The 25,287-nt window shown below is 51.7% G+C and overlaps 1 protein-coding gene and 1 pseudogene across 1 annotated transcript; one reads left to right on the forward strand and one right to left on the reverse strand.

The window, feature by feature from the left end:
- Positions 1–1,528: 1,528 nt before the first annotated feature.
- On the reverse strand, positions 1,529–3,487 carry LOC142852136 (guanine nucleotide-binding protein G(i) subunit alpha-2 pseudogene; annotated as a pseudogene).
- A 6,926-nt stretch (positions 3,488–10,413) lies between these two features.
- Positions 10,414–23,566, forward strand: Gipc1 (GIPC PDZ domain containing family member 1). The gene is made up of 7 exons (XM_075976614.1): positions 10,414–10,565; positions 19,860–20,180; positions 20,900–21,085; positions 21,179–21,359; positions 21,909–22,021; positions 22,729–22,810; positions 22,912–23,566. The coding sequence occupies exons 2-7, from the start codon at positions 19,893–19,895 to the stop codon at positions 23,061–23,063; spliced, it is 1,002 nt and encodes a 333-aa protein (XP_075832729.1). The 5' UTR covers positions 10,414–10,565; positions 19,860–19,892; the 3' UTR covers positions 23,064–23,566.
- Positions 23,567–25,287: the final 1,721 nt, after the last annotated feature.

Genomic DNA, 25,287 nt, shown 5'->3' on the forward strand with positions numbered 1-25,287 from the left:
TGGAGACCAGCCTGGTCTACAAGAGCTAGTTCCAGGACAGGCTTCAGAGCAACACAGAGAAACCCTATCTCAAAAAACAAAAACGAAAGAAAGGAAGAAAGGAAGGAAGGAAGGAAGGAAGGAAGGAAGGAAGGAAGGAAGGAAGGAAAGAAAGAAAGAAAGAAAGAAAGAAAGAAAGAAAGAAAAGCTGACTAGAAATAAGCCAAGCTAAACTAAAGCCGGACATTCCTAAGTAAGAACAAGTCTTCATGTGTATCTATTTGGGAACTGGGTGATTGACCCCCAAAGAACAAAGAACCAAAAGAGTAAAGACAACCAACAACATATCATAAGAATATAATTTAAAAATCTGTACTCCACCAAACAGGAAGACAAAAAGAAACGGATGAATTTCTTGATATATACGACCTACCAAAGTCAAATTATGATTAGATAAACAATTTAAATAGACCTAGATAGCTAACACAGTCCTGAATAGTAAAAATGCTGGAGGTATCACTCACTATCCTATGATCTCAAATTGTTCTACATGGCTGTAGGAACAAACACAAAATGATATTGGCATACAGATATGTTTATCAATGAAGTCAAACTGGAGGCCCAGACATAATATGTTCATACACCTATGGACACTTTGTTTTATTTTGCTTTTATTGAGCTGTACATTTTTCTCTGCTCCCCTTCCAGCCTCTCTCCTTCCCCCTCAACTCTCTCCCAAGATCCCCATGCTCCCAATTTATTCAGGAGATCTTGTCTTTTTCTACATCCTATGTAGATTAGATCTATGTCTCTCTTGGGGTCCTCATTGTTATCTAGGTTCTCTGGGATTGTGAACTGTAGGCTGGTTTTCTTTGCTTTTATGTTTAAAACCCACCTATGAGTGAGTGCTTGTGATAATTGTCTTTCTGGTTCAGGGTTACCTCAATGTTTTCTAGCTCCATCCATTTTCCTGCAAAATTCTTTTGGAAAGAGAGAACCCATACTGTCACATGGGGTGGCGTGAATAAGAATGGCCCCCATAGGCTCATATATTTGAATGCTTAGTTACTATTTGAATGAATTAAAGGATTGGGAGATGTGGCTTTGTTGGAGGAAATACGTCACTGGGGGTGGGCTTTGAGCTTTCAAAAACCTTTGTCAGGCCTACTCTCTCGGCCTGCAGATCAGGATGCAACGCTCCATCATCATGGTATCTCTAGCACCATGCCTGCCTGCTGTGCCTGCTGCCATGCTCTCTGCCAAGATGATAAAACTGTAAAGATCTCCAAAACTGTAAACCAGCCCCAAGTAAATACTTTTTTTTTGTGGTGTTTCTACATTTTATTATTTCAAATCATGTGAACAATTCCATAAAACATGTGAAAAAAGCAAGGAAGCGTTCAACGCTGAAGGACCCGGGCCTGAGGTGAGGGCATGAGGGGCCTGGCCCCTCAGCAGGCAGCGGAGGTTCCTAGATTAGCCCTAAGGAGCTACATTTAGGTTAATGGAGCCTGGGCCCAGGACTTCAGGGCAGGGCCCTCAGGGACATTGGCAGTTGTCTGGAACAGCCCTTGGAATCCAATTCCGTAGAGGGCAGGGCAGGGGGCCGCCCGAAGAGGGATGGGTGTAAACTCTCAGACACACTCAAGGCACGGAATCACTGGAAAGGGAGTTGGGAGGAGAGGTGCTGGTCAGGACCTGACAGTTTTAAATTGGTTTCTCTAAAAAGTCTTCTAGGTTTGCAGTTTTCCTTTTTTTTTTCCTTTCCTTTTTCTTTTTTCTTTTTTTTAAAGCTACAAGAATGAGCAGGTGGACTGTGTCTCCAGGAATGGTGGTCTCTCTTGCTTCTTGTGTTTTTTTCTTTGGGGCCTCCGAGCGGCAAAAAGTAGGATAGGCAGGAGGCTCCCTGTAAACATTTGGACTTGGGTCAGGGCTGGTGTTGGACAAAGCCAGGGGTCTAGGCTGGAGAAGTGGGTACCCCTCCAGACACAGGCCTTGGGAAATTCCGCATGCGCTCCCCTCACCCTAGAACAAGACAACGGTCGGAAAACCAGAACAGATGCCCAAGAAGGGTGTACCATGGCCACTCCCGGCCCCTCAGACAAGGGTGGGCTTCAAACAGAGAGGCCTGTGGCAACCCCTCCTCCAAGTCTAGAGCTAAGGGAGGGGACGGGAGCTGAGAACAGAGAGAAAAGATGGGAGAAGCAGCTGGGGGTGGGGCGGGGGAACAGGCAGGGAGCATGGTCTTCTTGCCCCCATCTTCCTCAGGGGTAGCAGGGAGCAGAGTCGGCGGTGGCCCATCCTGCCAGGCCTGCTGCCCCTCAGAAGAGGCCACAGTCCTTCAGGTTATTCTTGATGATGACATCGGTGACGGCATCAAACACAAACTGCACGTTCCTGGTGTTGGTGGCGCACGTGAAGTGCGTGTATATCTCCTTGGTGTCTTTGCGCTTATCCAGGTCCTCAAACTTGCTCTGGATGTAGCTGGCAGCCTTGTTATACTATTTGGCCCCTGTGTACTCGGGGAAACAGATGGTCAGAGGGCTCTGTGTGATCTTCTCTTCAAACAGGTCCTTCTTGTTGAGGAAGAGGATGATGGAGGTGTCTGTGAACCCCTTGTTATTGCAGATGCTGTCAAACAGCTTCATACTCTCATGCATGCGATTCATCTCCTCATCCTCAGCCAGCACCAAGTCATAGGCGCTCAAGGCGACACAGAAGATGATGGCCGTGACACCCTCAAAGCAGTGGATCCTCTTCTTCCGCTCAGATCGCTGACCACCCACATCGAACATCCTGAAGTGTAAGTCCTTGAAGGTGAAGTGTGTTTCCACAATGCCCGTGGTTTTCACACGGGTCCGCAGTACATCCTGCTGCGTAGGGATGTAGTCACTCTGTGCAATGCGCTCCAGGTCGTTCAGGTAATAAGCGGCTGAATCATTGAGCTGGTATTCCCGTGAGCGACCAAAGCAGGCTTGCACACCATGGTCAGCCCAGAGCCTCCGGATGATGCCGGACAGATCTTCAGGAAGCATACCTTGCTCCTCAGCAGCACAGGACAGTGCAAACAGCTGCCTGGCATCGTCCGCACGCTGGGGGTCGGCAAAGTCAATCTACAGGTTGCCCATGGCCTTGACAATGGCCATGATGGACTGGATGGTGTTGCTGTAGACAACCGCATGATACTGCCGACATTCTTCCTCTGAATAGCCATCTTCATGGATGATCTTCATCTGCTTGACGATGGTGCTCTTCCCTGACTCCCCAGCACCTAACAGAAGCAACTTCACCTTCCGCGGGCGCTGCCTTCTCACCGCCGTCCTCCCGCAGGTTCTTGTTGATCATCTTAGAGCACTCGGCTGCCGCCTTGTCCTTGGCGCTCCGGGTGCAGCCCATCCTGCTGTCCGCCGGCCCGGCCTGGCTCCCACACGGCCCACGGCCCGGCTCGGCCCCGCCTGACCCACTCCACTCCCTCAGACGGCCCTCTGCGGGAAGCTCTCAGGTCCGCAGTTCGGAGCGACTGCGGGAGGCACCTTCCCGGCCGCCGCACACCAACAGCGGGCAAATACTTTCTTTTGTAAGCATGGTGTCTCTTCAGTGATAGAACAGTAACTAAGACATATGGGTTTCCTGTCCCCAGATGACCACACAGGGAAGTGCTCCTTCAGAGTCAGCCTGGAAGGTGAATAGAGGTCACAGCTACTGAGGTCATCATGGTCCACCCACAGGCTAGGGACAGGCTACTGTAAAGCTGACACTAGAACCTGTAAGCATTATCTACGCGCTGCAGAGGATTGGCCAAGGTTACAGAAAGCTACTGAGTCCAGGAAATGCGTGGCAGAATCTGCTTCCCTGCAAGGAAGGTTTGAGAAACCACTGAGTAAAGCTGGGAAGGTGAAGCTTAAGATACCACGAACAGTCCAGAATATTGGGGATGGCAGGGCTATGGGAAGTCTGCCGAGGAACGCTTTAGGTGTGGAGCAGTGCCAGCCCGTGGAAGAAGGTGTGTGATCGAGCTCGCAGAGCTGGAGAGGCAAGGCTACCCAAGCAAGCCCTAGGAGCCCAAATGCTACAGGCCTTGGCCTCTCTCCTGCTTGGGTTTGATTTACTCTGAGCCTGGTTTTCCTCCCACCATCTCTGCGCGCTGGCAGTCTTGTAGCAGAGAGTGCTGGATGTGGAACTAGGCTACCGGATCTCAGAGCCTGCTCTCCGTGCCATGCTTCCTCCCACCAGGTTCTGCCTCAACCTTCCCAGACAGCAACTCCAGCCTGGACTCATGTGCCTATGGGGGACTTTTCACCTTCAAACCACAGCAAGCTCACCGTTAGAGACCCCCTCCAGGCTCACAGAGACGGCCTTCAGGCCTAGAACTGCCTTGGGACTTTTCAGGAGAGTTGGGGCTTCAAAGGCTTAAGGATTTTTTAGAGACCTACTAAAGTCTTGCAGTATGAGATGAAGGAGAGGGGACTGGAGAGATGGCTCAGAGGTAAAGAGCACTGGCTGCTCTTCCAGAGGTCCTGAGTTCAATTCCCAGCAACCACATGGTGGCTCACAACCATCTGTACTGAGATCTGGCGCCCTCCTCTGGCATGGGGGCATACATTGAGGCAGAATGTTGTATACATAATAAATAAATAAATGTTAAAAAAATGAGATGAAGGAGACTTGGGGGCCAAGGGTGAACTGTTGCTACTTTATGTGCTGTGATTCGGTGTCATTTTGACAAAAGATGGCGTTGTGCCGCCCATCATCATGGTCAGCTTGACTGGATTTAGGATTACTATTGTAGGCAGCAAGCTGGAAGGATGGATCTACATAAACTGTTTGACATCAGACACATAACTACGGGGTTTATTTATTTATTTATTATTTGGTTTTTTGAGACAGGGTTTCTCTGTAGCTTTGAAGCCTGTTCTGGAACTAGCTCTTATAGTCCAGGCTGGCCTTGAACTCACAGAGATCCGCCTGTCTCTGTCTCCCGAATGCTGGGATTAAAAGCATGCGCCACCACAGCTCTGCTGCAACTACAAGATTTTGAGTTTGCCCTTCTGGGTTTTGGTCTTGCTTTGGTCCACTGTGTCTCTTTACTCCCCTTTGGAATGGTGATGTATATTCTGGGCCGTTGTATGTTGGAAGGGTGTGACTCGCTGTTTGAATTTACAGAGGGTGACAGTTAAGAGATTGCCTTCAGTCTCAGAAGAGACTAGGTTTGGACTTTCACACTGTTGACATTGTGAAAGACTATAGATAGATAGGGACTTTTGAACTGGACGGAATGCATTTTGTTTATGAGAGGGCCACAAGCCTATGGGGATCCGGGATGGGATGTAGTAGTCTGAATGAAGATGATTCCCCCATAGTTTCATAGTTTAAATATTTGGTCCCCTCACTTCCAGGCACACTGTCACATGCCTTTAATCACAGCATTCAGAAGGCAGAGGCCTTCTGAGTTTGCTCTCTGAGTTTGCTCTCTGAGTTTGATACCTGGTCTATAACGCAAGTTCCAAGACACAAGCAAGGGCTGTTACAGAGAGAAACTCTACCTCAAAAAACAAAACAACAATGGTAAAAAAAAAATATGGTCTCCAGTTGGTGGCACTATTTGGGAAGGGGTAGGGTGTGTCCTTTTTGGAGGTGTGCCTTTAGGGGACTTTGAGGTTTCAGAGACTCAAATCATTCCCACACACACACACACATACACTCTTTCCTTCTGCCCCCTCCCCCACTGCCTTGTACGTGTAGATGAAGATGTGAACCCCTATCTGTCCCTGCCACTATGTCCTCATTTTGATAGTTTGGACTCAAACCTTCTAAAACTCTAAGATGAAATCAAAAGTTTTATGCATTGCCTTGGTCATGGTGTCTTGTTTGTTTGATTTCTTTTCTTTATTTATTCATTTATTTTTTTAATTTTTTGAGGCAGGGCTTCTCTGTAGTTTTGGAGACTGCTCTGGAACTTGTTCTATAGACTAGGCTGGTCTCAAACTCACAGAGATCCACCTGCCTCTGCCTCCTGAATGCTGGGATTAGAGGTGTGCACCACCACCACCACCCGGCGGTTTATCTTTAGAGACAAGGTTTCTCTGAGTTACATCTCCAACTGTCCTAGTACTAGCTCTATAGACCAGGCTGGCCTCAAACTCACCACTCACCGAAATCCACCTACCTTTGCCTCCCAAGTGCTGGGATTAAAGTGGTGTGCCATCACCACTGAGCTGGCCATGGTATCGTTCATTGCAGCTGCAGAACAGTAACTGATACCATTGCTATGGAGACACACACCTTGGCAGGTCTGTGGGAACATTCCTAGAAAGGTTGAACTGGTACAGGAAGGCCCACCCTGTCTAGAGCAGCACCACCCTGAGGGCTTGGGTCCTGGAATGAATAAAGAGCCTCTCTCTCTCTCTCTCTCTCTCTCTCTCTCTCTCTCTCTCTCTCTCTCTCTCTTTCTGTCTCTCTCTCTCTCTTTCCTTCCTGACTGAAGCTGCAGGGTGACGAGCTCCTGCCACTGTAACTTCCCACCATGATGGACTCTTTCTCCAAACCGTGAATCAAACTCTTAAGTTGCTTTTGTCAAAGAAATGCTAAAAGTAGCTAATATACTATCATAACAGGAAAAATTGTAGTCCAACTAGCATGGCAGCACCTGGCTGTTGTCCTGGCTGTTTGAGCACTTGGAAGACTGTGCTCAAAGCCGGGCAGTGTGGTGCACACCTTTAATCCCAGCACTCAGGAGGCAGAGGCAGACAGGTCTCTGTGAGTTTGAGGCCAGCCTGGTCTACAAGAGAGCATCCAGAACAGCTGGGGGGCTTCACAGAGAAACTCTGTCTTGAAAAGCCAATAAAAGAAAGAAAGAAAGAAAGAAAGAAAGAAAGAAAGAAAGAAAGAAAGAAAGAAAGGAAGGAAGGAAGGAAGAAAAAAGACTGTGCTCAAATCCAGCCTGGGCTACTTGGTAACTGGGAGGCCAGCCAACTCAAAAATAAAAACAAAACCAACACAATCGAAGTTGAGCCATGGTAAGTCATATCACGGATGTGACTTCTTCCCCTTGCTCTAACTGATAAGCAGTCTGGGTACCAATCCTTTAAGATCATGTGAAAAAAATATTCCTTTAGTGGCAGCAAAATGATGATTTATTCATTTGTTTATTTATGTGTGTGCGCGCACACATGCATGTGCTGATGTGTGTGCGTGTGTGTGTAGGTACATGTGAATATATGCTCCTGGATATGAAGACCAAAGCACAACCTCATTCCTGAGGGACTGTCCACCTTGGTTTTAGGGACCTTGGGTTTTTTTGTTATTTCTTTGTTTTTGAGACAGGCCTTCTCAGTAACCCTGGCTGTCCTAGAACTCACTCCGTAGACCAGGCTGACCTTGAACTCACAGAGATTCACGGGCCTCCGTCTCTGGAATGCTGGGATTAAAGGGTTTAACCACCACAAGTCCCATCTTGCTTTTGAGACAGGGTCTCCCACCAGGATCAGCAGACGGCAGGAAAAAAGTGACACTGGGCCTGGCTTGAGCGTCTGAAACCTCAGAGCCCACCCCTGCAACACACTTCTTCCAACAAGGCCACCCCTCCAATTATGTCACTCCCTGCAAGTCGATGGGGGCCGTTTCTCATCCAAACCACCACACCTGTTTGTTTGTTTTTAACATCGGTTCTGAAATGGAACTTGGGGCCTTGTGTTTGAGTCTCATAATTTAAAAATTATTTTACCTGGGTATTTTGCCTACATGTATGTCTGTGTACCACGTGTGTTCCTGGTGCCCGTGGAGACCAGAAGAGGGCACTGGATACCCTGAAACTGGAGTTATAGACTGTTGTGAGCCTCCATGCAGTTGCTGGAAATCCAACAAGTAATCAGTACTCTTAACTCCTGAGCCATCTCTCCAGTCCCTTGGCCCTACTTTAAAAAAAGTTTTTTAAAGATTTATTTCTTTATTATGTAATACAGTATTCTGTATGTTTGTGTGCCTGCAGGCCAAAAGAGGGTACCAGATCCCACTGCATATGATTGTGAGTCACCGTGTGGTTGTTGGGAATTGAACTCAAGACTTCTAGGAGAACAACCAGTGCTCTTAACTGCCAAGCCATCTCTCCAATCCTACTTTAAAATTTTTGAAGTGGGGGCAGAGGGTGGGCCTAGAGAGATGGCTTAGTGGCTGCCTCCCAAGTGCTGGGATTAAAGCGTGTGCTACCCTGCCCGGCTCACAAAAGTGTGTGTCGCCATGCCCGGCTCACATTTTTATTTTTAAAAGTGTGTTTGTGTGTGTGTGTGGGGGGGGGGGAGATCGGATGACAGCTCGCAGGAATCAGTTCCCTCTTCCACCGTGTGGGTCCCAGGGATGGATCTTTGGCAGTAGTGCTTGGCAGCAGCCACCTTTACCCATTGAGCAATCTTGCTTGCCCCTATCTTTTTAATTTTACAAAGAGGACAGACTTGAAGTTCAGTTCCATGTCACTCCCCAGCCTGGTCTCCCTGTCTGTTTTGGGCATTTAAAATTGGGAAGGTACTCAGCTCTGCCCTGTGCCCTTGGGCAATCCCACGACCCTCTTTTTTGAGCACTTTCTTATCAGTCCAGGAGACAGGGGATTGGGGCGCAGCACTCTGCAACTTGGGCCCCACATTTGACCTCTGTATTCCATGCCAAACTCACCCAAGGCTATGCCCAACTGACTGTCACTGGCCCGACCAAGGCAACGGCCTGCTCAGTGGGGATGGCCTACGGTAACAAGACAAGATGGGAGAAACAGCATCCATCCTCACTGTCCTGGCCATGGCAGAGTGTGTTTGCTAGCTGGGCGAAGCCCCCAGATTGAAAGCCCAAGCTTTCCTTCCTTTCTGCCCTTCTGCACGTCCCGCTGAGGCTGGGAGCCATTCCAGCTCTCTCTGGGAGCTGCAAAGACCTAGTAATTCAATAAAGCTCCGTTGGGGTCCCCTAGCAATCCTCAAAACTCACAGAACCCTGGGGCCAGTCCCAGCACTAGCAGAGTGACCAGAGTGAAATCTCACCTCTCCTCTCTCCAGGTACATCTGTGTCTTTTGTTCTTGAACTTGAGTCTACCGGCCTGTCTGCTGTTCATACAGGCTTGCCAACTCCTCTGTGTGTGTGTGTGTGTGTGTGTGTGTGTGTGTGTGTGTGTGTGTGTGTGTATGCTGGAGACATGGCTTGCAGGTAGATTGTCAGCCTAGAATCCACCAGTGACTGGTTTATTTGCAAAATATTTGATTACACTGTGTGAAAATCTATCACTGTGATTTGTTTAATAAAGAGCTGAATGCCCAATAACTAGGCAGGAAAGGATAGGCGGGACTTCTGGAGAGAGAGAGAAACACGGGAGGAATTGAGTGTGCAAAGAGACACCAGCCAGACACTGAAGTCGGACATATGGTACAGAGGAGCGGTAACCGAACCACGTGACAGAATATAGATTAACAGAAACGGTTAAGTTATAAGAGCTGGTTGGGGAAAAGCCTAAGCTAAGGCCAAGCTTTCATAATCAATAACAAGTTCCTGTGTCGTTTTTTTGTGTGCCGGCACCTGGCCCACGGGAAAGTTCAACTACAGCGTCTCATCTTGGGCACTTGGCCAGCATGCACAAGAACATGGTTTAACTCCTAGTGCAAGAGGAAGAGGAACTCTGATGAGGCTTAACCTTGGAGAAACCAAGAAACCTAAAAGAAAGAAAACCTCAATTTCCTAGCTGGGCAGTAATGGCAAAAAGCCTTTAACCCCAGCACTCAGGAGGCAGAGGCAGGCAGAGCTCTGTGAGTTCGGGGCCATCCTGGTCAACAGAGCAAGTTCCAGGATAGCTAATGCTGTCCTGTCTGGGATGGGGGGAGGGAGTAGAAGAGTAGAGGCCTGCACTGGTTGGTCATCATCTAGAGATTCTGCAAAGTAGGTACTCAACTGACAAGTCGACTGTTTAAAATATGCTCTACAGTGTCTTCTTACACAGTTTTGCTTGCAAATTGCTCTTTGGTTCTCTCCATCCACGTGTCTGTAGAGTCAAGGCGGAGCCTGGTACCAGGCAGGAGCACTTAAAGATTGAAAGACTGAATGAATGCACGATTGCCTTTGTCTATTGTGTAGAGTGGAAGAAGCAGAGACACGCGGGACCCTTCCCATTCACTATGGCCCCAGTCTGTAGAATCAGTCTCTCTGGGAGGGAAGCTGGGCTGGGGGCTGCTCTCAGCCCCTCGCCGATCTCCCAAATAGCCCGCTTCCTTGGATGCCCGCGCACAATCCTCCAAACCCTGTCATCTGACTCTTACCGCCAGCTCCCGCCCTGTCTCCCGTTCGAACCCCCCCGCGCAGCCCCGCAATGGTTCAGCCCGCCGCCATTTAGACCAAGTAAGATCAGACCACTGCGCGCACGTGCGGGGGAGGCCGAGGTTCGGCGGAGGGATCCCTTCGGAGCGTTCCGACAAGAGGCGCCCATTGGCCGCGAGTGCGGGCGGCCGCTACCGATTGGTCCGCTCGGGACGCCGGCCCCGCCCAGGTACCGGAGGCCCAGGGAGAAGCCCGGCCGAGTTTCCAGAGGACCGAACTGGGCGCGCGGGGTGGCGGCGGCGCAGGTGAGTGTCCCCGGCCGGGGGCGGCCTCCCGGGCATGGAGCCGTGGCGGCGGGGTGGGGCTGGCCGCGACGGGACCCCAAGGACGGACCCTTCCCGCTGGCCGGGGCCTCCGGTCCACCCCTGCCCTCTGCACCCGGGACGCTCCCTGTTGGTGGTGGGTCCAGACCCCTCCCGTGCCCCTACCCAGAAGCTGCTGGCCGGCGGGGACACCGAGACCACCGGGCCCGGATAACAATAACAACCGCAGTAATAGTTTGGATCCCTCCCCCACTTGCTAGCCCGGACCCAGCGCTTTCTCGTCAGACGCTTTCGGTGCATTGCACTGAATCAAAACAGCCTCCTTGGGAGGGGCTCCTAACTTCTTTTAGAAGTGAGGCACCTGGGCCAGAGAGGTGGAGTGACTCACTCAAGGTCACACAGGTAGTGAGTGGCCGGTGGGGATGAGGGACCCAAGCCTTAAGAGTCCAGAAACTAATCCCAGAGATCGGCCCCCTGGACTCACTACACACCGCCACCCCCATATTCACTTCGGAGCCGTACCTGCTGGGTTTTGCATCCCTCCCCGCGCCCATAGGTCACTAGACAGCTTCCATAGTCCCTTCTCTTGAGCTGGAGAGGCAAGGCCCAAACACCATGGGTCCTTGAATCCCATACCCTCTCCACCCACCCTGTCCACTCTACTGCGAAGGAAATGCCTGGAAATTTAGAGGCCGGGTGTCTGGGGTGCTGGGCTTCGGCGGCCGCCAAGACCGGGCGAGCGGCGCGTTCACGCCCCTCAGCCCCCGCCCCGGAAACACTGGAGAGATGAGACCTTCAGGATCCGGTTTTTCAAGAATGAATCAGAGGCCTCCTGCCCTCCCCAAAGCAGTACTGTGCAGGGGGTAAGGAGGGAGGGACGACAGGGGAGCAGGTGTGGTGTCCCCTAAGCCAGGTGTTATCTGAGCCCCAGGAACCCCCTTCCCTGCTTCCTGCTCCTCCCACTTAGCTTTTCTGTGACTGCGGGTGGGGGTTGCTAAGTTTCAGGCCCTTTTTGGGATGAGAGCGCTGGATTCCGGAAATCCATCCAACCCACTTCCCTTCAGCTCCTGCAGACAGTGGGAGGTGCTCATAGCTCTCTAACGGTCGTGATGGGGCTTGGGCCACAGTCAGTCGGGTATAGGACATTCTACAGTTAAGCTCTTGGGGAACCCTAGGCATCACATGCCAGGCAGGTGCTCTGCCTCGAGCTACACCCCCATCACCTACAAGGACTAAGCAGCCACTGGGCCAGGCTCCGTATTTTGCTGGGAGGAAACTGCCCTCCAAAAACAGGACAGAATTCTCTGCACTCTAGTGGGGAACAGGCCACAAGTTTCCATGGGCAGCCATTGCAGATCTGTCTGAGCACTGAGTGGCCTCTCAGAGAGCATCACTGGGCAGGGGCAGCTCGCACACCCCAAGCAGAGCAAAGCATAGAATAGCTGGCACAGACTGAAGCTGGAGATGTGAGTCTGCAGGAGTTTGGGGCGCCTGGTACACTCTCAAGTTTTCCCCTATATGGTGGGATCCCTTTGTGAGGTCGGAGACAGATGACGGATGCTACCTGGTTTGCATTTTAAAATAGAGACACGGGCTGGGGAGACAGAGTGCTTGCTGGGAGTGCGATTCCCAGCACCTACATGGTTTACAACCAACAGTAGTGCCTTCTGACCTCTGCAGGCACCCGGCACCCAGTGGTGCACAGATGGACATGCAGCAAAGCCCTCATACGCATAAAAAATAACCCTTCAAAAATAGAGACACAAAGATAAATAACAGCTGGAATGTTGGGAGAGGAACAGCTAAGTTCATAGGCCCGAGTCCTGTGGAGCAGCTCCCGTGGGCTGGGGCAAGCCTACTGCCTGGAGATGTCTGGAATAGCCTTGCCAAGTTAGGAACTTGGGTGCCCCTGGGCCAGGGAAGGAAGGATCTAATAGTAATAGAGACTGGAGCATTCTGGAGGTGTGGGTCAACAGTACAGCCCCTGTGAGGATCCAGCAGTGAGGGCTGGGGGAGGGGAGGGGTCAGCAATAGAGCTTCTTCCTAGTGAACGAAAGGTTGGAGCTTTGTCTCTCACTGCAAATAGTGACACTTCCAACACTTCCTGACGTGTGTGCTGAAGTACTGAGCAGGTGCCATGCAGCGCACCCCGAGAGACACGAACTCTGCCACATTTTCAGATGGGAAAACTGGGGGCCTCATGAAGTTAAGCAACTTGACTTTGTCTCTGCCACTGGTGAGTGGCAAAGGAGCTTGAATCCAGGTCACCGTACTACAGCTCGGGGTCCATGGCATGTTCCCCAATGCCTTGTGTCACTCACCAGAGGGCACACAAAAGCTAGACTAAACCAGAGCCTTGAACATGTTCAGAGACAGAAAGGAGGCGGGGGTGTGGGGCTCCAAGACAGTGAGGAAAGACAGAGCATCAACACAACACACACCCTAATAGTTCTCCAGGGACCACCCCAGGAACACACATGGTTTCCTCTGAGCGCAGAGGGGTTAAGATACTTGCCTTAAACCAGGCAGTGATGTGTACACCTTTAATCTCAGCGTTCAGGAGTCACAGGCAGGCAGGTAGGTCTCCAAGTTCAAGGCCAGCCTGGTCTACAGAGCAAGTTCCAGGACAGCCATGCCTACACAGAGAAATCTTGTCTCAAAGACAAAAAAGAACAAGGACTGGTGATTTAGAGACTGTGTACTAGGGGGATGCCGCCGCTGTTCTTTGCTCGTGAATGTGATGACATAATTTTAGAGGACGTTTCTACGTAATTCATTAGAGTTTACCATTGTCTAGTAGCCAGTGAGTGTGCTATACTGGGGTACAGAACTATGGACAGAGAGATAAAGGAACCAGTAAAAAAACTAGTGCCCAGAATATATAAAGAGTTTTCACAAATCAGTAAGAAAAACATCATCCAAGTAAAGCCAAACCAGCCAGGTGTGGAGCAAGCCTATTATTCCAGGGCATGGGAGATAAGGCAGGAGGATCTTCATTTGACGCTATTGTGTAGTACACAGGGAGACCCTCCTCAGAAAAGCAAAAGAAAACCGTGCTGGGGGCTGGAGAGATGGCTCAGTGGTTAAGAGCATTGCCTGCTCTTCCAAAAAGGTCCTGAGTTCAATTCCCAGCAACCACATGGTGGCTCACAACCATTTGTAATGGGGTCTGGTGCCTTCTTCTGGCCTTCAGGCATACACACAGACAGAATATTGTATACATAATAAATAAAAAAAAAAAAGAAAACCGTGCAGGCCAGGTAGTCCGTGGAGACAGCACTTTGGTAATTTGACAGTCAGAACCCACATGGAAATGCTTGCAGTTGTTACCCCAGCACTGGGGACAAAACAGGAAGACCTGTGGGGCTCATTGGCCGGCCAGCCTAATTGGAGAGCTCAGACCCTGCCCCAGAAAGACAAATGGGACTGGGAATATGGGATAACTTAGTGGTCGAGGGCTTGCTTAGCATACTTGAGACTGGGAGTTCAATTCCCGGTACAAAAGGGGTGACCCTAGAGACATGGCTCAGCAGTGCAAAGGCTGCTACCTGAGTGTAGAAGGGAAGAACTGACTCCCACAACCTCTGCACACTGTGACAACATACATGCACACAAATAAATTCTTTGTCTTTGAGATAGGGTCTCATTATGTAGTTCTGGTTGTCCTAGAACTGCTGTGTTGGCCTGCTTAGCCTCAAACTAATTTTAAAAACTTTTATGTGGTTTTTGTCTGCATGCATGTCTGCACACAGGGCAGAAGAGGATATCAAGTCCTCCCTAGTACTTGAGTTGGAGGCGGTTGTTAGTGGCTGTGTGGGTTCTAAGATTCGAACCCAGGTTTGTTTTTTTTTTTTTTGAAGAATAGGCAGTGCTCTAACTGTTGAACCATCTCTTCAACCCCAATACATTTTTTTTTTAAGCCAAGTGATGGCACTTGAAGACCAGTACCCAAGGTTGACCTCTAACCTCCACACGCACCCACACATCCGTGGGAATGAGTGAGTACGTGCCCAAGGAGCACAGTGAGGGCTGGAGGCAGGGCTCAGCAGCTGCGAGTGTTTCCCAGCATCCTGTTGAGCTGCTTACCACTGCTTGTAACTCCATCCCTAGGGGATCTGGTGCCTTCTGTCTCTGCAGGCACCTGCGCTCAGATGCACAGAGCCTCATGCAGGCTCATACCTATACAAATAATGCAAAATACAATCTTAAAGAAGGTGGGTTGGCTCAGTGAGTAAAGGCACTTGCCTCCAAACCTGAAGAGCTGGCTTTGACCTCCAGGACACACCTGGTGGAGGGAAAGAAGTAAGTCGGGCACTTCCTGACAGACGCTGACAATATGACATGCCTACATACACACAGAGTAAGTCAGCAAACAACAGTTAACAGGAAGTCCACTAACAAGCCAATCAGGAGCACTGAACATTATAAAAAGGTGTTTGGCACCATTGATTCTCCCACGTGCAAAAGCAAGCCTCCAGTGAGAAGTCAAGTGGTGCCTCCCTGCCCAGGCACTGCCCAGAACAGGGTGGGGTCCATGGTGTGGGGCTTGTGCTCTCCTGGGAGGTGGCCAGTCTTGCCACACAGGACCCTCACTCATCCAACATGATTTCCTGTGGCTGTTCTGTCCCACATACTGAGGGATGCCAATAGTGACACACAGATCTCTCCCCTCAGCAGACAGTGGACAAAGACATAAAATGCCTTTCCCAGCTGAAGGACGTAAGGGAGGATGCTGGACAGCAGAGGGAGCAGCCGGTAAAAGGTCCTAAGACAGCTCCAGTCTAACTGAGCCACGTGAAGGAGGCCTCAGGCTGAAGGGAAGGCACTATGACATGGGTAGTGGGTCCTAAAGGACTGGGATTCCTGGGAAAGCAGAGCAGAGCACGAGGCGACATGACTATAGGGTTCTGGCTGCTGTCTTGACAGGAAGCTGGACGCTAAGGGACGCCTGAGGACCCAGAGGCAACTGTAGTGTAGGTGAGTGGGGTGGGAGTAGAGCCTGCAGGGTCAGAAGAATGCATGACAGTGAGCAGGGAACCCTCAGGAAGATGTGGTTAAAGCCAGCTGGGTTCCCTTGTACCTGCATTGCCCCTCAGAGCAAATCTGCAGAACACAGGAAGTCCCTAGGGCATGAGTTGAAGGCAAGCCTGTGCCAGTTGGTGTGACCCTGCCCCAAAGTAATGAGATGAACTGAGCCAGTAGGAACTGTGTTCCTACTCAGGAGGGTGAGGCAAGAGGATCACAAGTTCAAGGTCAATCTTGGCTATGAGGGCAGCCTGGGCCAGGTGAGCCCCAGCAAGGAGGGTGGAATATCACTGTGGATAGTTGTCAAGGCCAAGTGTCGCGAGGGTCACAGATCAGACACCTTGAGGGAGCCTGTGGCTCAGGTTGGGTGCGGATCAGTGATTGTTCACCTGTGTGCTGCGACCTGGTTCCATCCGATCTGCCTTCATTGTCTCCTCCCCTCCTGCTCCGGCCACACTGTTCAGAATTGTGCTGCGTGTGAGCTGCTGTACCTCAGGGCCTCTGCACTGTCTATGTCTGCCTAGCACTCTTGTCCCAGATGTTTGTGTGGGGGAGGTCAGAGACCAGGCCGCGCTCCCTGCTTCTGCACCACACGGTTCTGGAGGGGATGGTCAGCTCCAGCCAGCTTTTTGTACCTCTCGTAAGTAACTAGAAAGATAGTCTTCTCCCAGAGACCCAGGCCACAGCAGGGCCACAGCTCAGCAGGCAGCTGTGGGCAGGGGTTCACCCCTTTTGCTCTCTTAATACCTACTGTGTCTGCAGCATAGTGAACAGCTGTACAACTGGATGTAGTGTTCCTAGTCAGGGGTGTGTTTATTAAAGTAAAATGGCTGAGCATGGTGGTACATGCTGATAGTTTAAGCTACTGTAGACTGAGGCAGGAGGACCACGAACTCAAGATTAATCTGGACAATATGGCAAGATCCTGACTCAAGAAAATAAAGCTGGGCAGCGCTGGAGCACACCTTTAATTCCAGCACTGAGAAGGCAGAGGCAGGTGGATCTCTGAGTTTGAGGTGAGCCCGGTCTAAGAAAAAGGGGGCCAGGTTGGAGAGACAGTTACAGGTGCTGCTGCTCAGGTGTGAGGACCCGAGTTCTGACCCCAGGACCAGCATAGCTGGGGCTTGCTGGCTGCCAGACTAGCCAAAGGAAAGCAGAAAGCCCTTCCTCAAAAGGACTAGGTGAGCCGGGCGATGGTGGCGCACGCCTTTAATCCCAGCACTCGGGAGGCAGAGGCAGGTGGATCTCTGTGAGTTCGAGACCAGCCTGGTCTACAAGAGCTAGTTTCAGGACAGGCTCCAAAGCCACAGAGAAACCCTGTCTCGAAAAAGCAAAAAAAAAAAAAAAAAAACCCAACAAAATAAAACAAAAAAAGGACTAGATGGAAAGCAGTAGAGGATGCCACGTAGCTGCTTCCTTTGACCTCTGAACACAGAAACACACACATAAACATGGTAGCCCACACTGTTTTGGCAGAGGTGGGGTGGGGTGGGGTGGGTGTGAGACAATTTCTCTAGGCAGCTGTGGCTGTCTTGGAAATTATAAGCTCAGATTGGCCTTGAAGTCATATAGATCCACTGACCTGCCTTCTAAGTACTCACCTTCACACGTGTGTGTATGTACAGTAATGGTATATATTTTTTAAATATTTATTTATTATGTATACAATATTCTGTCTGTGTATGCCTGCAGGCCAGAAGAGGGCACCAGACCTCATTATAGATGGTTGTGAGCCACCATGTGGTTGCTGGGAATTGAACTCAGGACCTTTGGAAGCACAGGCAATGCTCTTAACCTCTGAGCCATCTCTCCAGCCTAATAGTATATTTTTTAAGGGAAGAAAAACAGATGAAAACAGATACAGGGGTCAGTTTAATGGCTCAGCAGGTAAAGATGCTTGCCACCAAATCTGACCTGAACCACACATACACACACACACACACACACACACACACGGCACATGCGTACCCTGGTGCCTATGTGAAGGTAAGAGGACAAGCCCAGGTCAGTCCTCTTGACTTTGTTTGAGGCGGAATCTCATTGCCCCCACACACCAGACCAGCTGGCCCATAAGCTCCTCAACATTCTGGCTCCAGCTTTCACCGTAAACCTGCTGGGATTACCACATCTAGTGCTACGTGGGTCCTGGGGATTTGAACTTAGATCTTACATACACTGAGCTTTCCCCACTAAGCTCTACAGCCTGAGTCTGAATCCATACTGCGCCGCCATGCTTTTCGCTCTTGCTCCGTTTCCGTTGCACCTTGTCAGAGAGTCTGTCCCTGCTGTTTAGGTCACTGTTGTGCTGCTGTGGGGACACCACGATCAAGGCAACTCACTAAAGCGAGCATTAATTAAGGGATTACTAACTGTCAGAGGATGAGTCCATGAGCATCATGGCAGAGAGCATGGCGGGCATGGTGCTGGCACAGCAGTCTTGCATTTTATGCAGAGGCAGCAAGCAGAGAGGAGACACTGGGCCTGACACGGGTGTTTGACACCTCAAAGCCCACATTTCTCCACAAGGCCACACCTAATCCTTCTCAAAATAGTCTGTCAACTAGGGACCATACATTGAAATATGGATAAGTTTGTGGGGGGCATTCTCTTCCAGGCACCTGCAGTTGCTGCCGCTGGAGACCCATGCAGCGAGGTAACATCACCGTGTCAGCTGTTACTGGTCGCTCTGTCAGGAGCTGTAGTGCTCTGGAGAATTGCTCCAGTAATTAATGTTTCTGTGCGGGTGTGTGACGTGCTACTTCCTGTTAGAACTCACCAGCCTTCCCTGTCCCAAGGGACTTGGCAAGGGCCATGCGCTGTGTGCTTTGAGGGAGAGACTCAAGGGTTTTGTTTCTTCTGTGTGTCACATGTCTGCCGGCGCAAATGTGTGTGTCAGCCTCGGGTGTCATTCCTCAGGCGCTGTCCGCTGGGGTGTTTATGTTATTGCGTGTGTTTATTTTTGTGTGTGTGCATATGTATGCGTGTAGGTACACATGGCACAGTGCACACCTACCATGTGGTTCCGGGGACCAAAACTCAACTCTGCAGGCCCTGATGGCAGCTGCTTTTGTCCACCATGCCAACTTGCCAGTCTCCCACCTTGATATTTGAGACAGGGTCTCTCACTGGCCTGGGACTCAAGCACATGGCAAGCTCATGTTATCACAACTGGTTTTTGTGTAAATTCTAAGGCTCCAACTCCAGTCCTCAGAAGCACTGTGCTGACTGCGCCATCTCCCCAGCTAACGGCTAGGGAGCTTTTGTACACAGCTTTGATGAGTGCAGCTGGTGGAACAGTGAACCCGCATGTGGTGTCCATCTGTCTTCCAGCTCTTGAGAAGCCGAGGGCAGGAGGTTGTAGGTTCTAGGCCAGCCCGTCTCAGAGGGGTGTGCTTGTGCACCTAAGTGGGTGTAGCTAGAGGCATTTGCCTAAAGGAGCTCTTGAAGGAGGGCTGAGTGAGGTCACGGCAGGTGATGTGGGCTGTAATAGGTACCCGCTGCTGGGAAGAGACCTGGGCCTTCTGCATGTGGCTTCCTACTGTGCTGCACCACAGCATCCGGGTAGAGCCAGCCCTTTATCTTCCCTTCTGTTCTGGATGCCCAGATCAAACCCACTAGATGGAACACGCTCAGGGCAGATGTGCTGGCATATGCTACATCCCAGCCACTCGGGAGGCTGAGGCAGGAAGATTGCAGGTTCAAGGATATCCTTGATAAATATCCTTCAGATAAATGTCTGAAAATAAAAAGGAGCAGCCTGGGCATGTAGCTTGGGCACACATGTTCAAGACCGAAATCTAACCCCAGCACAGAGGGAGGAAGGGAGGATTGGTTGGTTCGGGAAGAGCCTTGCACCATGCTGAATGTGGACGGAATTTTTTGTTATTACCCCTTAAATAATAGAGTGGAACAAGAGTTTCCATAGATCTAAGTCTAGAGCTGATTCCTGAGTATGGAAGGGGCCGCAGCTCTGTGACCAAGTACTAACCAAGTCTGCACAGCGCAAATACAACACCATTTTACATGGGCTGGGGGCAATATTCTGGAGGTATTCTGGAACCCTGTGCCTAGGAGCCATGAGTGTCGTCAGGGCTGAGCTAAGGCCCACTTCCTCAGCCCGCACCAGGCCCCTGGTTAAGGATAACTGCTCTGCAAAGCAGAGCAGTGTTGGCTGGTGTTGGTACCATGTGGTGGTGACGGTAGCACCCAAGGCTGTCACGCAGAGCATGAAGCCCAGTTCCCTTTCTGCAGGTCTCCTGGCCGAGCCCCCACTTCTGGCTGCTCATGCCACTGGGACTGGGGCGGCGGAAAAAGGCGCCACCTCTGGTGGAAAATGAAGAGGCGGAGCCAGGCCGCAGCGGACTGGGAGTTGGGGAGCCTGGGCCTCTTGGTGGAAGCGGAGCAGGGGAGTCCCAGATGGGCTTACCCCCACCTCCTGCTGCCCTCCGGCCTCGCCTTGTATTCCACACCCAGCTGGCCCATGGTAGTCCCACAGGCCGCATCGAGGGCTTCACCAATGTCAAGGAGCTGTATGGCAAGATTGCTGAGGCCTTCCGACTACCAGCTGCTGAGGTACAGTGGGCCAGGGTCCTGAGAGCAAGCCACAGGCCTGGGGGGCTACTGTGCATTCCTGTGAACTGGGGGTCAGGTGCTGATGGCATTCGATCACCAGCAACCCCTGAATCTAGGAAGCATGGCTGCAACAGGATACTTAGTTCGTGTCTGGCCTTGAGAGACCCCAGTATGGTTTCCCATCAGGCCTTGAGAGAGCTCATACCCTAGTAGGATGTGGGGGGTGTAGATGCTGATTTCCCTTCAGGTCTGGAGTAGCCTGCAGCCTGGTAGGTTGTGGAGGCTTGGTGACCACAAGTGGTGACTGGGTTTCTACGAGGCATTAGGAGGCCTGTGCCCCAGAGCACAATGGGAACTGGAAGTCAGGAGCAGTTTTTATTTCTCCGTGATTCACTGGGGACATGACCCCAAGACAGAAGCAGAGAAGCCACAGGGAGGGCAGCAGTGGGGCTGAGCATTAAGTGGAGACAGGTGGAAGGCTAGGTGGGGATCTGGACTCCTTCATTCATCCCCAGCATTTACTGAGTGTTCACTGAGTTCTGACCAGGACAGGAGTCCTGCTCTTAGCACTTGATGAGCCAGCAGACCCTGCCCTGATTCTGGGTGTCACCGTTCCCTGGGGTAGGTATCATCTCTGGACTCCCCTCCTATCCCAAGTGTTAGGAAAGGGGACCCAGGGAGGAGGGGACGAGCATCTTGTCCTCCCCCCCCCCCCGCAGGTGATGTTCTGCACCCTCAACACCCATAAAGTGGATATGGACAAGCTCCTGGGAGGCCAGATCGGGCTGGAGGACTTCATCTTTGCCCACGTTAAGGGGCAGCGCAAAGAAGTGGAAGTATTCAAGTCTGAGGAGGCACTGGGGCTCACCATCACTGACAACGGGGCCGGCTATGCCTTCATTAAGGTGCCCGGGTGGGTGGCACACCCTTAGTCAGTGGTCAGAGTCTGTAATGGGACCTCAGTGGAGCTTCCAGAGCTGACACCTGCCCCTTCACAGCGCATCAAGGAAGGCAGTGTGATTGACCACATCCAGCTCATCAGTGTCGGTGACATGATTGAAGCCATCAATGGGCAGAGCCTGCTGGGCTGTCGGCACTATGAAGTTGCCAGGCTCCTCAAGGAACTTCCCCGAGGCCGCACCTTCACCCTCAAACTCACAGAGCCTCGAAAAGCCTTTGGTGAGCAAACCTTGAACCACCCACTGGGATGACCTTGAACACTTCAGAAATATGGCTTGCAGTACTGGGAACCACCAGCAGGTGGCACCCAAGCTGTAATGCAAAGTGGAGCCTGCCCCACCCTACCCTAGAACTGGGTGCTGGCTGGCAGCCCAGCCTGAAGGAAGTTGCCCCCAACCCTGGCCGGCCCCCTCAGCCTGGAGAAGTGAGGCTTGGCTGCCCTGCACAACTCCCATGCCCTGCTGCTTTTTCTACCTGGCTTCACTAACTCTCAGGAATGGGCCTGAGGCGCCCCTGGTATGGGTAGATAGGACTGATCTGGGACCCAGTAGTTATACCCACCCCTCCCCAGTTCTCACCCCTTCAAATAGAAGTAGAAGCTGTCCTGGATTCTCTTCTAGCTTCTTTTATGCTCGACCCCCGCAGCCCCTCTCCATTCTTGCCAAGTCCTATCCCCTGGAATCCAGCCCCTATCCCAAGGATTGTGAGAGGTGTCTGTAAGCTCAGCTGCCTGAGCACTGTACTGACTGTGTGCTGAAATTCCCATAGATATGATCAGCCAGCGTTCAGCGGGTGGCCACCCTGGCTCGGGCCCTCAACTGGGCACTGGCCGAGGGACCCTCAGACTCCGATCCCGGGGTCCTGCCACAGTGGAGGATCTGGTGAGTGAGCCACCTTGGGCCAGTGACAGCATTCTTATTATCTGAGGGACTCTGGACACCTCTGCTTAAATCTGCCTCCTCCCAACCAAGGGCCTTCCTTGGGCAAGTGAGACTTGGTTTTCCTACTGTAAAATAGGAGTCCTAGTAACTTCCTGTCAGAGTGGACCTTAGTGATGCAGACAGAAACCATATCTAGGCATGTCTCAGGCAGGAGGATTTCACATTCAAGGGTAACGCAAACCACAAGAGCTTGTCACCAGAAAGGAGATATGTGAGACCCAGCCCAGTGTGGACAGGGACCTGTAATCCTAGATACCTGGGAAGCTGAGATCTGAGGGTTTAGGGTTCAAAACCAGTTTGGGCAACTTAGAATTTGTCTCAAAATAAGAACAATAATATTTGAATGCTGGGGCTGGAAAGAGGCTCAGCAGTTTAGAGTACATGCTGAACTTGAAGAGGACCCAGGTTCAGTTCAAGCACCCATATTGGGTGGCTCACAACCACCCTTAACTCCAGCTCCAGGACATTTGGCTCAGCGTCCTTGTCTGACCTCCTCAGGCTCACACTCCTACACATAAAATAAATAAATGTAAAAAGTAGCTGGGGGTGCAGTCCATTGGCAGAGCTGTTGCCTCGCGTGTGAGGCCCGGGTCCTGTCCCCAGCACTGTAGACATTCACTGTAACAGCTGTCTGCTCCCCTCCACAGCCGTCAGCCTTCGAGGAGAAAGCCATTGAGAAGGTGGATGACTTGCTGGAGAGCTACATGGGGATCAGAGACACAGAACTGGGTGAGTGGGGGCACCCATGCCTGGAAGGTGGGAGCAGGCTTCCAGGTCTCATCCAGGCTGTCGCTCACGCCATCTGTGTCCGTCTTTCTCCTCCCTGACAGCTGCCACCATGGTGGAGCTGGGAAAGGACAAGAGGAACCCAGACGAACTGGCAGAGGCTCTGGACGAACGGCTTGGTGACTTCGCATTCCCCGACGAATTCGTCTTTGATGTCTGGGGGGCCATCGGGGATGCCAAGGTTGGCCGCTACTAAGACTGGAACTGAACCTGGACCTTGAGATAACCTGGGCTTGACCTCCAGAAGGGGTCCCACAGCCAAGACCTGAGCATCCAGCTTGGGCACATAACCCAGCAGCCTGGGGATGGCATGGGGTAGAAGTGGCCTGTGGTCCTGGCCGCACTCTGATCACCAAGGTGCCCAGCCTGGTTGGGGTCCCCGGCCACCCCCTGGTGGGTTCCCCACCTACCTCAGCAGAGTAAGCACGTGGGGAGGAACGAGCACACTGGGCAACCAACCACCTCTGTCCCCAACACTTTCCACTGTCAGCTGGCAAACTGCCCCCCTTCCTGTCTCCTGGGCCTCAGTTCTGTTTTAGGTTCACCTACTCTACTTTTTTGCTTTGTTTTTCAAGACAGAGTCTGATGATGTGGCTCTGGCTGTCCTGAAACTCACTCTGTAGACCAGGCTGGCCTTGAACGCACAGAGATCCGCCTGCCTCTGCCTCCCAGTGCTGGGATTAAAGGTGTGCGCCACCATGCCTGACTCTCCCTACTTTCTTGACAACAGAATTGCAGAAATGGGGCACAACCCTCCTAGTAAAGGGAATATTACCACCCCCTTCGGCAGCTCCCTGAGAGGAGCCCCTAAGTTGGATTCTGTTACCTGCCCTTTGAGTGCACACTGCTGTGAACCCGGGTTCCTCATTATCTCCTTAGACAGTGCCGGAGGGAGGGGTGAGCAAGGCAGTGGGCTCCTGTACCCCACTTACTCTCTTGGATATAGACTCTCTCTGGGAACTGTTTGGCTTTGGGGTAGAAGGGGTGGCAGGGAAAGAATGCGACAGCTGAAATCTATCTCCTGGATTCCAGATTGAATTAAGAGTTGGCTGGCCCACAGCCCCTCCTCTGGCTGGAGGCCCTCAAGCTCCCAGGCAGCGGTAGGGATTCTGGCTTACTTGAGGTTCAGACCTGGTTCCCCACTCACCAAGGCCTCCCGTGCCCCTTATGAGGAGACTGCAGCTAACACCTCTGTGGAGGCAGCAAGGCCTGCTGCCCTCCTGCAGCACCCTGGGTGAGGCTGGTTGTATTTTGGACACAGGCATCCATGCCCAGTGCTTCACAGGGATATAAACCTGCCAAGCTTGTTTTGACAGTCCATTTCATCCTAGGATTTAGAAAGATCAAGGAAAGGGTGGGGTGGGACCCTGGCCAGACCTGGAGAGCAGGGGGAGAGTGAGGGAAGCCAGGCCAGAGGTCCCTCTCCAGCACCCAGGAGGAATGTTTGGGGGTGAGCCCAATGGAGATGCTGCAAGAAGGCTGAGCAGGATTGCCTGACTCCAGGCAGGAGATGCGGACTCTGGATACCAGACGTTGACATGCACAAGCCCTACGGACAGCCACTGTCAGGGTGACTTGCTATCCCTGACCACTGAAGTCATGGCCTCACACGTGCTAGGCTGTGCTCTGTCGCTCAGCTGTGCCTCAGGTCCTGCACTGGGGTCTTGCATGTCTCTGCTGGGAATGTGGCTTTGCTGAGTGGATAAGGGCTGGGTCCTCTGAGTTTCAGGGAGCTGTGGGGTGTTGAGTGTGGTCATGTAGCTGTGTCCACTGTGTGCATAGGTCTCGGTGTGTCCTTGTTTGGGAATCGGTAAACAGCTAGGCCTTAAGAGTGTCTAGAGATGTGATTATGTGACGTAGGCGGGGCAAGGTCTGGGTGCCCATAGGCATTGGTTTGTGGGGTAATGTCTCCAGGAGGTGTGCCCTAGGACTGTAACAGACTTACAGTGTCAAGTGAGGTTTATACCCTGTGCTAAGGTGTGGGCAAACATCCGTCCCAAGGGGTCTGTATTTGGGGGGTACTAAGGGAGTGGATGTTAAAGTCAACAATGGTGGGAGCTATCCAGTGTTTACTTGCCATCATGACTGATTGGACAGTGACTTCATGTTCCACTTCTTAAGACGTAAAGTGAGGCTGTAACTGTGGGTGCAGGATGTGGTTCAGGTGCCCTACAAATTGCTTACCCCACCCTAAAGCAGGATGCCGGTGCTAGCCTGACTCCTCTGAGCCATTTAGCCACCTCCCTTTCTCCAAGAATGACTCCCTGTTGCCCTGGTCCGGGCTGCTCACCTACATCCACCCTGTGACAACCTCAAAGGCTTAAGAGCAGACAGCATTGCTGGTTCCCATCACACAGCTCGTTCCCAAACCTTAAACCCCATGGGGATAGCACCCCACCCCACCCCCATGAGAGTGTGTA

This window comes from Microtus pennsylvanicus, chromosome 6 (genome assembly GCF_037038515.1).
Source record: "Microtus pennsylvanicus isolate mMicPen1 chromosome 6, mMicPen1.hap1, whole genome shotgun sequence".
Classification (NCBI taxonomy): Eukaryota; Metazoa; Chordata; class Mammalia; order Rodentia; family Cricetidae; genus Microtus; species Microtus pennsylvanicus.